General features: G+C 49.1%; 1 protein-coding gene across 1 annotated transcript in view; it reads right to left on the bottom strand.

Annotated features, from left to right (window-relative positions):
• Nucleotides 1-10,448, bottom strand: part of LOC8053067 (solute carrier family 41 member 1) — a 34,379-nt gene extending 23,931 nt beyond the window's left edge. Inside the window, exons 1-4 of the mRNA XM_042287687.1 lie at nucleotides 9,922-10,448; nucleotides 9,520-9,865; nucleotides 9,282-9,353; nucleotides 9,057-9,204 (exon numbers count right to left, since the gene is read on the bottom strand). Coding sequence (XP_042143621.1) covers nucleotides 9,057-9,204; nucleotides 9,282-9,353; nucleotides 9,520-9,865; nucleotides 9,922-10,001 — 646 coding nt within the window. The 5' untranslated portion in view covers nucleotides 10,002-10,448. The remainder of the gene's footprint in view (nucleotides 1-9,056; nucleotides 9,205-9,281; nucleotides 9,354-9,519; nucleotides 9,866-9,921) is intronic.
• Between the last annotated feature and the right edge of the window lie 2,272 nt (nucleotides 10,449-12,720).

Raw genomic sequence — 12,720 nt, forward strand, 5'->3', positions numbered from 1 at the left:
GCTGCGGCTGGCCAGAGCGCCACGACGGCAGAAATCGCGCCGCTCTGGGGCCAAAATCGCTGCATGTGAAACCACGGCCGGACTGGAAGCGCGCTCTCTCTTTCTCTTCTTAAGGCCTTTGCAATCGGCCGGGGGTCAATGGCATTTTTTCTCCGTATGTAGTTCACTTGCTTTCCGCCAGGGGCGCAACCACCTCACCCCACTTCACCCCACTCGGAGAGTCCCTTCGAACTGCTTTGCGCTGGTGTTCGAGTTTCGTAGGTTGTTGTTTTGGTAACGGTTTATTGAACTTCTCTCCGATTTAAGTCACTCTACCAACAGGCAGTGTCGTCAGCAAACTGCGTTCCCCTGTGATATTGACGGGACCTTTGTACTTGTCTGACCCCCCGCACGCCGTTGTTCCGAAAGCGCGGTCATGGTCTGCTGCTGCGTTCCAGTCTGTCAGTCAAAGTCTAGAGTAGCTGACCGACTTCATGTGCGGCCTATGAAATGTTGATGCAGACCACGGCAATAGATAGATTGGGCCTGCTTATATTTCACGAGAGTGTACGAATTCTTTATCATTTAAAGTTCCTCCACGTAGAAGGGGCCGTCTCCTCCTGTTCTTGAGTTGCAACAGAAGTCCTGGAGGTATAAGACGAGTATAGGTTTTCCGCAACTGCATTCGCTACTACTTTACTACTACTTTTACTTTTTACTCCCGAATCTCTCGGAGACGTGCGTCAAATATTCACCGCTTTGGGCGTATGAGAAGCGCATTAGATAGTGGCTGAGGGTCTAAACGTAAGGATCAGGTGTCAAAGGCTATAAAAATCTCTACCGCAAGTTGCGACAGCGCTGAGATACACGGTCAGACGCTCTCTGAGCAAACGGCAAAGGTTGGCAAAGGGGTGAGGTGACAGCGCCCCCCGTGAATTGCGCGGGAGGTGGCGATTGCCCCAATTACAAAGGCCGTAAGAAGAGAAAGAGAGCGCGCTTTCAGTCCGGCCATGGTGAAACACGCTTTAAACAGATAATGCAGCCGACGCCACCAGCACAAGAGCTCGAGGTCGCTGCTTTGGAGCGTTCTTCCGCAGAACGAGCACGCGCGCTAGAAATGCACGTCTCAAAGCCAGGAGCGCGTGCTAGCTCGCGCTCTTGGCCGAGGGAGGTTTCGCACGTTGCAAATAAACTGGAAGCTCGCTATGAGCTCGCGCTCAGCAGTCGCGCACATAGCTGTGGCCGCCAGTGAATGCGACGTAGTTGTGACGCGGCCCATAGTCTCGTCAAGCTTCAGCCTGTTTGCTGCTTCGGGCGAGTCGGGGATCTACTAACCAATTTACGTCATACGCAGGCCTTTTCGTCTATGTGGTATTGCCTCTAGACGCTTTAAACACGCGCCAGATTGAGCTGCCGACCTTCCCTTGTCCCGCCGACATGCCGAGCCCCTGAAGCGGTCGTTGACGAGTCTCCACAAAAGCTTATGCTAGGGAAAAGGACACAGTACCACCTTAAGTGGGAATAACCTGTCCTGCTGTGGTAATTATGAAGTGAATTCGAACATATTAAGAGGAAACAAGAGTGAAGGTTGGTTATAGCGGCGTCCATGCACAGCTGCCTAAAAACGTCTATTGGCGATGTGAGCGATCGAAAGGATATGGCCTCAGTAAAGCATTTCTCATCGGCGGAAAGCAAGAGTAATGTAAGAACTTTAATGTTGACGGTGTTGGGAGTGTTGCTTTGATAGCGCAATTATATCGAGCTTCCACCATGCTAATTACAAACACCACCGAACTTGTTGTTCGCAAGGTGAAACCATCACGAGAGGGAACCATAGGAGGGCGCCACCAAAACATCTCGCCACCGACCGCCACCAACCGCCACCGTATTTGGGTCGCAGAGAAGCTAAAGCCCCTTCATGTCTTAAAAGTAGCGCGAGATGCGTCGATAAGTGAGGCATGTGCAACGTGCAGCCTTGGGGAAGATCATGGCTGCACAGTGCAGCACTGAGCTAGATTAAACGTTGGCTAGATTTCAGACGCCATGTTCTTTCCAGAGGTGGCGTGCCGCACGTGTGTCGAGCAGTTCCACTTTCAAGGAATGGCGCCACTTTTTCCCAGGACTTTAAGAAAAGCTAAAGTTCCTGTGTAGGCTCCCCATGGGAGCCAGAGTTGCGCGTTCATCCCCGTAGCGCCGGCGTTCCTGCACGGCGTTTGGAGTCTGCTCCTCACGTGACTAAATTCGGCAAATAGCGGTGCCGCGCGTTCGAGGCGCGCGGCGCGCTCAAAAGCACGGGAATGTAAGCCGGGGCGAGTGCAACGTCTACTTTCCTGCACGGCATTTGAGTCTGCTTCTCACGTGATTTAATCGCGGCGAATAGCGGCGCGACGGCACGTGGAGCTCTGGCGCCCGTACCGCTTATTCACACTGGGAGCGGATCCGCGTTCGCAAAGCGGTTGCGAACGCGGTTGTATAAAGATCCAGTGCAATTGCACGCGCACTCGATGACATCAAGTGCGCGTGTAATTCTACTGGATCTTTCTACAACCGCATTCGCAACCGCTCTGCGGACGCGGATCCGCTTCCAGTGTGAATGAGCGGGTAGTGAGCCTATACATTAACTCTAAGAAAAACCTTTGCTGAGCACCCCCAACGGCAATGCGAAGCACTTCATCGGCGACAGCATCTCCCATAGGGCGCCATTCTGTGGGCGGGTCAGGGGATTACACTAAATCGTGTTTCATCGACAGAAAAAAAAAGCCTTGTCAGGTTTACAGTTTCGATCGTGTTGCTTATCCAAATGGTATAGACTGAAGCGTCTAGAAGGAAGTTTATAGACTTCAAATAGCGAGACTACAGGCTTTATATAGCCAGATTTTCGGTCCATAACGTGTTCACTTTAAGAAGTGGTTTCAAATAGTGAGACCCTTTTAAAAAATCCATAAAGCCATTGCTGTCGCCATTGCTTGGACAGGTAGCGCGTGAGAAAATCCGAGTCTTTACCGAACGCTGACGCGGACATCATGTCCCATGCATGCATGCTCAGAGTTTATGATTAATTAATGGCGTACAGGCGTTGGCGCTGATGTTTTTAAGCGGGTTTTATTTAACTATGTTGGGATGCAAATGGCGTACTCGTCCTCTCATCGCAAACAAGAGAATTCCTGGAGAGAACACAGAGGGATGCGGAAAGAATGGCCTTGGCAGTCCTGGAACAGCACTCAACGGTGGTGTCCTGGGGTACCTAGGCTGGTCATCCTTCGGAGCCAGAGAAGCCAGCGCAAAATCACTGTACGAGAGGAGAGTGCACAAACTCCCGGATGGGAATTGGGCCCACTGCACCCTGCGCTATATGATATACCAGGAAAAAGGCACCAAATGGGTGCACCGCCTCCGAAGGCTACGGGACCGCTATGGGTTCGAACCGATCTGGCTGGAGTCAGCGGGCGAGAACGGGGTTGGCCCAGCGGCAATCAGAAAGGGCATCTGATTAGTGGAGACGGAGAGATGGAGAGCGGGAGCGGCGGTGAAGCCATCCTTCGCGATGTACTACGCAGAGAAGGAGGCCATACGGAAAGAGCCCTGGTACGACAACTCGACAGGCAGTGGACTCCTCGCAGAGGCCCGCATGGGGACATTATGGACCCGGGTGTGGAGATCTAGGTTTACGGAGGGACAAGGGAGGACGGAGCACCTGGTGCTGCAGTGCCGGCACATTGTACCTGTCCCTTGTACGACGGTGCTACCAGTAGCACTGAGTTTCCGAATCGGTGCAGAGCAGGGAGAGGAAGAACAAAAGAACGTTCGATCGGCGGTAGACGTGACGAAAAGGCGTCTGGAAGTGTGGTGGAGAGAGGCACATCGGTGGAGGGAGTGCAACCGACTACCGGAACACCAAGCGGAAGCGGAAGTCGCGGGAGGCGCGACTGACTAGGTCAACATTACTGTTGATCATCCTATGCAAAGGAGAGAGCCGCAGACTCCAGTCCAATCCAATCCAACGACTGGACACGGATATCAAAAGTTATTACTTTATTGTTCCAACAAAATTTTAATTTTCTGCGCGTGATTGTCATCGCTCGCAGTTGTTTTTGGAGGAGAAATAGATTATGCCGACCACGTGACCAAACTGTCTCCTCAACCTTCTCAAGAGTTAGAAGAGGCATTGATGTGCGACTAAAAAGAATGATTGTAAAGCTCCAGCAACGTGCTTTGCTTAATTTATGTATTCAATTTTATGCGTTCAATGTATCGATGGGAACAGACAATAAGTATGTGCTGACCAGACAAAAGAAAAGTAATAGTTTAAATCTCGGCTTCCCGAATTTGTTATTTGAAACACTAATCCGTAATCCATGTTCGCTCGCATTCATGTTGCTCACGTGTGCATACTAAAGTGGTCTTTGTTAAAAATTTTCGCTCTTACGACAAGTGCGACACATCACAGTTCACTGTATTTCTGTTGGCTTCCTGTATTCCGCTGACAGTCCTTGGACTCTAATATGAAGGCTGTCGCAGAGGCATAAATCCGGTGCCCAGAGTTCTTTGCTGAAACCCACGTTGTAGAGCAAGCGTCCTGGATGATCTTACAGCGTCGTGAAGTCGGGTATGTAATATACTTTGTTTTATTCTACGACTGAAGAACGAACAGAATTTACAAATAGGGGCATCGATATTCGTTGTTTTTCTTTGCTACGCGTCGGTGTTAACCCAGTTTCGACCACGACACCTCTAAACGTTTCAGAAAATCTCACCCTTTCTTGAAACCTTATATTGAACCTTGGCGATTCAGAATAGCAAATAGCAGGGCAGACCCCGGAACGCTAGGCGGAGCAGATAAGAGAACGAGCTCTAGAAAAAAAAAAAAATCTGGTAATTTTCAAAGCTGACAGTTGAGGAAGACTTGTTGTTAGGCTAGTTGGTTCGTGGTATTGAGTAGACTTGAACGCGCAAACGCAGAGGACGAGCACGAAAGAGCGCTTGTCTTTGTCCACTCCTTCGTGTTCGTCCTCGGTGTTTGCGCATACAAGCCTACTCACTACCCGACAGTTCAGCGAATGCCACACGCTTGCTGGATCAATCAACCGCTGGCGTTGCAATACACATGCGCGTCCGTTGCCGACAGGTAAGCATAAAAGAGAGCAGTCACGTGCTCCAAAGCTGGTGCGCGCTACTGATCTGTAGGGTATGACCCTCCGCTCCAGCAACAGACAAAAGAAAAGCTGAATTCTGCGTCGACTCCGTGTACCTGGCGTATGACCGAGACAGACTTTGTTTTGGAGAAGGTTTGAAAATGAAGTGCTCTTAGGATGCCAGGTTAACATTTTAAAGTGATAGCCTCAACGGCGACACTTTGTAGAGATGTCGAGCTGGTGGGCGTTTGTCGCCGCTATGGGAGAAAACCTTTCTTTCCTCCCCTTTTGGTGCTGGGAGAGGGAAGGAGGAATTCTTCACTCCTCTCTTTGGTGTGAGGAGGGGGAAGGCGGATATTTTCGTCGGCCGCGAAGCTCGAAGGGAGAAGAGAGGGGAGCCCCGGTGTCCCGCTACTAAAGACGCCCCGAAGGGAGAATCTTCCTCTCACCTGCTTCAAACAAACAGTTGTTTCCAAACATTCCTCGCGTTATTCGAAATCCCACTTTGGTAGTATCCAGTTGCTACGCGTAATGTTGAACAGATCACGGTCGTCAGTGGCATCCGCAACGCCAGCCACGACGGCTACGAGAATTAACCACGTCGCAGCTCCGTCTTCAAGACGTGATGGCAGCATTTCACCCGCATTGCGCGACCCTGCTACAGCTATCACTTTCATTTCTTCGCATATTGTTGGGAAAAAATACGAGTTTTTATTTTTACGAGAAGAATTATCAACTCGCAGTGTCATTCATGTCTGCAACGGGAACTCCTTTCACAGCTCTTATGCCTTTTATGTTGCATTAATTAGCAGTATAAAGACTGAATATATTACTACAGCACAGATATGTGTTTATGTTCGCTCCTACTCAAAGCACACTTGGAGAGTTAAACCGCTTCTATAAAATATCTAATTTTGTTTATGACAGTCATCACCGAACATCTCATATATTTTGTTGACTTGTAACGTTATAGCTATCGGAGCATTGTACATTGAATGTTGCATTTTATGATAACTTGCACTCGCGCCTCTGTCGGCTGAGGGAAATCAAATAACTAGATACTGTCATATTTCGGTAATTAATTCCCTTACAAAAAAATGTACTTACACCCAGCGACGCTCTATTGTAATATCTGACTAGAACGACCACAGGGTTTGACTAGCATCGGCCTATGATGCTAACATCCTAACATCGGCCCAGGAGTCCCCTATAAAAAATTGGCCTAGAAACGTCCTAGGTCTACAGACATTGTATAGTCTGCTATGGACATCCTAGATACGAGCGTCATACTAAACTTAAGATTTTTCTACCATTGTCAATTGCCAAACGAAACATGTCTGCCAGCAGACATTGCATCCCCTAAAATTCCTGTGGGACTGAAACGTGCAAACGTACTATATAAATAAAATTGAAATGCTTTTTTTTTCTGCCGCATGACATCATGATGTTGAATATTTCGCATCATTTTGTGCGTATCTTTTTCTTTCTTCAGGTATTTGTTGGAAATAATTAGAGTGGAATATGCAATCTCGGGGCCCTGGTAAGGTATGGAAAATAAAAAAAAATTAAAATAGTCACTCAATCTGCTGACGCCATGATTCACAAGACTGAATCTTAAGAAAAGAAAACGGATGTAACGACTAAAATCTTTGACTTGAATGCGGTTAAGATAGCCTTCTGCCATTTTTTTCAATGCGAAAGCATTCACTGTCTCATGGAGCGAGCTGACGTCATCCGTTTGAAGCGCGAAAACGACACCTAGTTTCCTTCGGTTCTATTGGCTGTCGCGCGTCGACGGGGCTCCCCTCCCATTGGCCGCTGCTCTCGTCAGTTTCCGCGACCGCTCACCCCATGGCGCTGCGTGTCCATCAGCGCGGCGTTAACACGGAGCGTCCAAGGTCACCATGCCCAGGGGAGCACACGCGCTGACCGGCAACAAAAAAGTACGCAGCAGACGAAAAAGGGAGCGGACGAGTGGCTTGCATGCTCTCGGATTCACAGCCCATAAGGAATGCTTAGGTGTACCTAAATCTTTCTTTCTTTTTTTTCCTTTAACTTTGTAATTGTCGCGTTATGAGATGGTCAGGCGGACGCAACACTTTACAAGGCTTCCTTCAATTCCACTTGACTTCTCCGGAAAATCCCAGGAGACCTCGCAACTATCCCAGATTGCACTTTCACGGCAAAGGGAATTGTGGGGCTTTCCGGATGTATACGTGCGAAGCCGACTAGGGCGATGATTCGTTTGAGCCTTTGTGAGCTCAAAACACACACACACACACACACACACACACACAAATAACTTAATCACATGTTTTGTTTTGCTTTCCTTCCGCCTTCATGGCCTCCTGATTCACAAAATGTTCAACTTCGTATCCCATTCTGGTGTGATCATTCACGTGTCATGCATCAAATTATCATATTCAAGCAGGCGGCGTGGACGACACATCGTTTCGGAATTGTGTATTGGAATTTCTTAATCTTTACCACGTGTCGCCTACCTCATTACAGATAACTGACTCAGAAAGCAAAGCACTGTCGTATCTGTCAAGGCAGTTCAGTGAATGACAAGGTCTCAAGGACATCTCGACCCTAAAAATGCACGCGCTTCGAGACTCAAACCGTAAAACGACATGCGCGCGACATAAGATGTAGTGCGCACTTTCTTGACGAAACGTTGGGTGGAATTACACATTTACTAGCCTTTATGTTAAGTCATACTATATCATATTGATACCTTAAGGAACCTCTAAGTACGACCGCAGTCAGAAAGAACAAGGCAGGAAGTATTCAGGTTCTCGAGAGCATTTCTATCAATCGTGTTTCTACACGGGGCATTCACGCGGCTCCATATTTAATGGCGGCTTTCACAGCGCAGGTTCAGAACAGGCCCCCCACTTTCCCCGGATCTTATCTTATAAGAACTACTACATCGGTGGTGTAAAATGCAGATTGCGGAAGTGCTGTGGATGCTCATCCTAGGCTCACGTTCAGTAGCTATGGACTTGACCATGGCCGCCAGTGATAGGGTGTCCCCCCCCCCCCCCCCCCCCCCCCAAAAGAAAAAAAAAATTTACAGCTTTGTTATTTTTAACCGTAAAATTAAGCTACGCATCAATGAACGCTCATTGTTCACTAGGTAGCGCTAGGAATCCGAACCAGATTCCGAAGTTTCAGCACGAACCGCTATTTTATTCAGAAGTAATAAGTGACTTTCTGAAAATTTCAACAGGAAAATAGGGCCCAATTTTACCCGTTTTCGGTTTCTGGCGCCCCATAGAGCTCCATGTATTCGAGAACCCAGTCGGCCACCATTTTCTTACAAAAATGTTCAGAAAATCATTTTAAACTTTTGAATAAAATGTCGGTTCGTGCTTTGGGCGAAGCATGAGCGTACGACGATGCGTAGATTATTTTTGGGACGAAAAAAACCCTATACACTTTTTTTTTCGGGGACATGCTGCATTTAGTATTGACAGCCACGAGCCCTTTTTATATTAAGTTACTTTATACTAGATATATAGTACTTTTACTCGCTTATGTATACAGTAGGCAGGTTAAACACATTTCTTTACCTTATCGCTCTGGCGAAAAATGCCGAGTAATTGGGCTCTAGACACAGGCACGGCGTCAATAATTCACAGAAAAGTATTAAGGTGAATTCACACTGACGTACCAATCACAACCGCGAAATTGATTCGTTCGTTTTCATCACGAAATGCGCGTAAAAGTATACTGTACCTTTAAGCAAACCGGGTTCGCAACCGCTTTGCGAACGCGGTTCAACCGCCAGTGTGATTACGGCGTTAGTGCGCATACTGAGAACTCGCTCCCCAGACCAGTAGCCAAAAACATAGCCCATAAGGCGACTTTCGGGAGGGTCTATTAACAGCAGAATGTGAAATTTATTAAATGCAGCTAGAATTAACATACAGAACAACGTACCTAAAAGCAGGCTAGCCACGTTGGCGGCAGCCAGACCGCAAGCGCACAACATGGAGGCGTAAAGCGGCGTCACCCGAGCGGGATCTCGGGTCAAGCCCTTGGCCAGGGCAAGGCAGCAGGCCGTGAGCGCCACCACGGTAGACTGGCACTAGGACGAGGAATCTCAGATCACGGTCACCCAGAGTCCAAGATCTCATCCAAAGCCATATATGGTTCTGACCTCACCTGAAGCAGCGCAATGTTGGCAACCGCCTGGCGCAACTGGTCTCGGAAAGCGTCCAGTTGACCGAGGTTGACCTGCACGAAAGGATGAAGCAAGACCGTCAGAAGCCTCCACGGATGTACGGCGCGCCTCTCCCGACTAACTTGGCCCGCTCGGCGTGCGGCCATTTTACGCTCGCTCTTGAGGATCTGCGAGGAAAAGCAGCGGGTGACGCCCGCGGTCGAAGGTCCGCACGGCTACCTGAGTGCTGAGCCGTGCCACCAGCGTCATCTCCAGGTTCCCGTTGAGGCCCAGCAAGGGTGGGATGAGCACAAAGAGCTCCCGGTAGGTCGAGTACACGGGCCAGTCCTTGACGCGGTCCAGGAGCAGGCTGGCGGCCACGGAGCCCATTCCGGCCAGCAGGAAGGGCACGAACACCTGGGCGCAGGTCGAGCAGCACGGCTCACCGGGCAAGTCGGTCTCCCGCCTGGCCAGGATCTCCCTGCTGCCGCCGTGGCAGTCTCCGGCGGCCGGTTCCCCGGCCTGCGGCTCCGGGACCGGGCTCTTAGCCGCAGGATCCTTGTTACACCCGTCGCGAGACTCGATCCTGTGGTGGGAAATGCTGCCGTCAGCGCCGCCACCAGACTGAGGGTTCGGGCTCACCGCAGCACTGCACTCTTGTCCTCGCTGACGCGCGGCTCCTGGCCAGCTCCGCCTCTGTGGTCTCCGCAGTCGGCCGTCATGGCGCCTCGTTGTCGGCGGCCTCCGATGGAAATCGTGCGACGCCAGCTCGGTCTGCGGTCTCCGACTCTGGATGCCAAGCTGACTTGGGCCCAAGGGGCGCGCGCTGAACAGCGCCTTCCGGCAGCAGCCCGCGGGCTCGGACCTCTTCTTCTTCGACGAGGCTAGGCACCGGTGCCGCCGGGGCTGGACCCTCTGCGATCCAGGGCCCGGGCGGAGGAGAGCTGTGTGCTGCCGTAGCGGTGCCTGAGGACGGGCGACTTCTAGACGGACTCACGAGTCGTCGGAACTTCACGCAAGGACCCGCGATAAGCGGCGTCGTGAGCGGTACTGTCGCACCGACAACACGCGCCCGAGATAAGCGCCAAGGTCCACGCTGGACCCGCGCCGCTACCCGAGGTTCTTGCGTCACTCAATGGCGGTGTCTGCTGCGTGGACGCCTCGCCCTGCAACGACAATGATGACGCCGCGTTGAGGTGAAGCCACGCGAGGCGGCTCCGGGAACCGCGCTGCGACGCGCTGGCCTTAACTTAATCTGACGATCCGCGTAAGCAAGGCAAACACGGCGGCACAAACAGTCATTTCTTTTTCTTTTTGCCAACCTTTGCTTGACTGTTTTCAGAAAGCGCGTGTAACACCATTTTGTCGTTTTTCTTTTGTGGCGTCGCGTGGGGACCGGTTTTTACGGATTGTTCACACGAGGGAGAAATCCCGGGGATTTCTCCCCGGCGCGCCCGCATCATGAGACAAAAACGTGAGGCTTTTGCACATCGCAAAGCCTGACGTTTTTGTCGCGGGATACGCGTGCCGTGGAGAAATCCCCGGGATTTTTCTCTCGTGTGAATACCTACCTCCGGCACCAAAGAATGCTGGTTGAGAGTAGAGATTGTCGGTGCTTCGTTTGGCTAGACCAACTTTCATGGGACGCTGTTGGCCCACATAATATAAACACATGTTTCGAACCGTGCAGTCTCCAGCAGTAATTGTTAGGGCGTTGTGTGCATGTTTATACAGCAGGAAGTTGGTCAGCCCCAATGGTCGACTGGCGTCTCAGCTGTTAGTGCGTCGGGTGTCTCATGAATATGTCTCTCTCTTTAAAGCCTGTCGGGGTGACATTAAAATGACCCCGAAATAAATTTTGGGCGGAGATAAACGGGGATAAAATGCATCCGTGGTGCCCCAGCGCGTCAGCTGAACGCAGTTCAAGCATCGGAGCATTTGACGCACGTGTTGCGTCACTCAGACGTTTGTGCTCGTCAACAGTGAACCCGTGTAAGAATATTTGGATGCTCGTTCGTGTCCATTGCGTGCCGTGGCAGCACTTATCATCACTTTTGAATGACAAGTTTCACGGTATGCTGCAAAAAGCATGCAAGGTGGAAGCTTGGAGTCATCGCGTCCGGTGCCCCAGCACGTGTTTTCTCTTTTGAGTTAAGGATTGACACTAAAACGTTAAAACATAACAATTCGTTTTAAAGTGTCGATGAAGACGATTTGCAAGTTCAGTTAAACAGTTTAAATAGATGTCAGGTGTTTTCCGGTAATGCTGACGATGTTTTGTTCCGAAGTTGCGCTTGCGCGCCGCACATATGAATTAAAGGGGGAGGCCCCACGGCGGCCATGAAAAGTGACGATATTAGCTGGTGTTTGAATCGCCCTTTAACGATTGCTTGCTTCCTGAAAATATTTATTATATACGACTTTATAGAAGCGTAATTTGTCTTCGTTTTGATATAAAGTAAATTGGAATAAATTAGAACTTAAGCTCGGTTGGAACAGGTGGAATGTCATATTTTCGGCCGTACATGGTTTACTTATACAAATAAGCAGAGTTTAGGGCGAGATAGATAAGTTTCAAATTTTTAGGATATGTAGATAAAGAGTATGCCTTGCATTTTGAGGCCCTTTTTTTCATTTTCCTTTTAGCTTCTTAGCTACATACCTTTCAAGATAAGCTTCATAGGGGGAAATTCACGATCAATTTCCACGACAACAGCTGGGTTTTTACGCCTGGAAGTTGTACCAGTTAATGATGGACATAGGTTTTATATATGTGCCGAAATTCATGAAGGGTATTACTCCAGGATTGTTGTAATACTTGCATGAATACAAAAGAATAGCGAACATTGGCATAGGCCGTTTCGCAGTAGAAATGCACCGACGTTAGGTGTCAACACAGTGTATTCGAACTTCTGGCAGACAAGGTTCAAGATATGCTCGTTTTCCTATCGTGGCCCTTTTTTTAAACTTTTCGCGTTTAAAATTTCTGATAAAATGTTTAAAAAAGCAGCCAAATTGCGTCCTCTTTAGTCACAAAAATAGGTAATTTTAACATGCATTTTACCATTTGACAGAAAATGCTGCTTCAAACAACAGAGATTACTACTGCATATAAAATTAGCACCTTGCGTAAATATATAAATAAAACAGCGCAAACGAACACAAGTACAAGTAGAAGGGACGCAGACACAGCGCTGCCCCACGACTTACTTTCTTTTTCATCTTCTTAAAACACAACAAAGACAAAGAAATAAAAAGAGAAGAAGAATTCAGCACGTAGGACAACTTCACTCTCATGTGCCATCCGAAGAATTTTTAACAAAGTATACCATTACAAATAACAAATGAAAAAAGAAAAGTAAATAGTAGAGAAATATACAACTATACATTATTCCACCTAAGGTCTGAGCAAAGCCAAAACTTCAGATTCCAGTAAAAGTT

This window comes from Ixodes scapularis, unplaced genomic scaffold (assembly GCF_016920785.2).
Source record: "Ixodes scapularis isolate PalLabHiFi unplaced genomic scaffold, ASM1692078v2 ptg000150l_1___fragment_2___debris__unscaffolded, whole genome shotgun sequence".
Taxonomy (NCBI): domain Eukaryota; kingdom Metazoa; phylum Arthropoda; class Arachnida; order Ixodida; family Ixodidae; genus Ixodes; species Ixodes scapularis.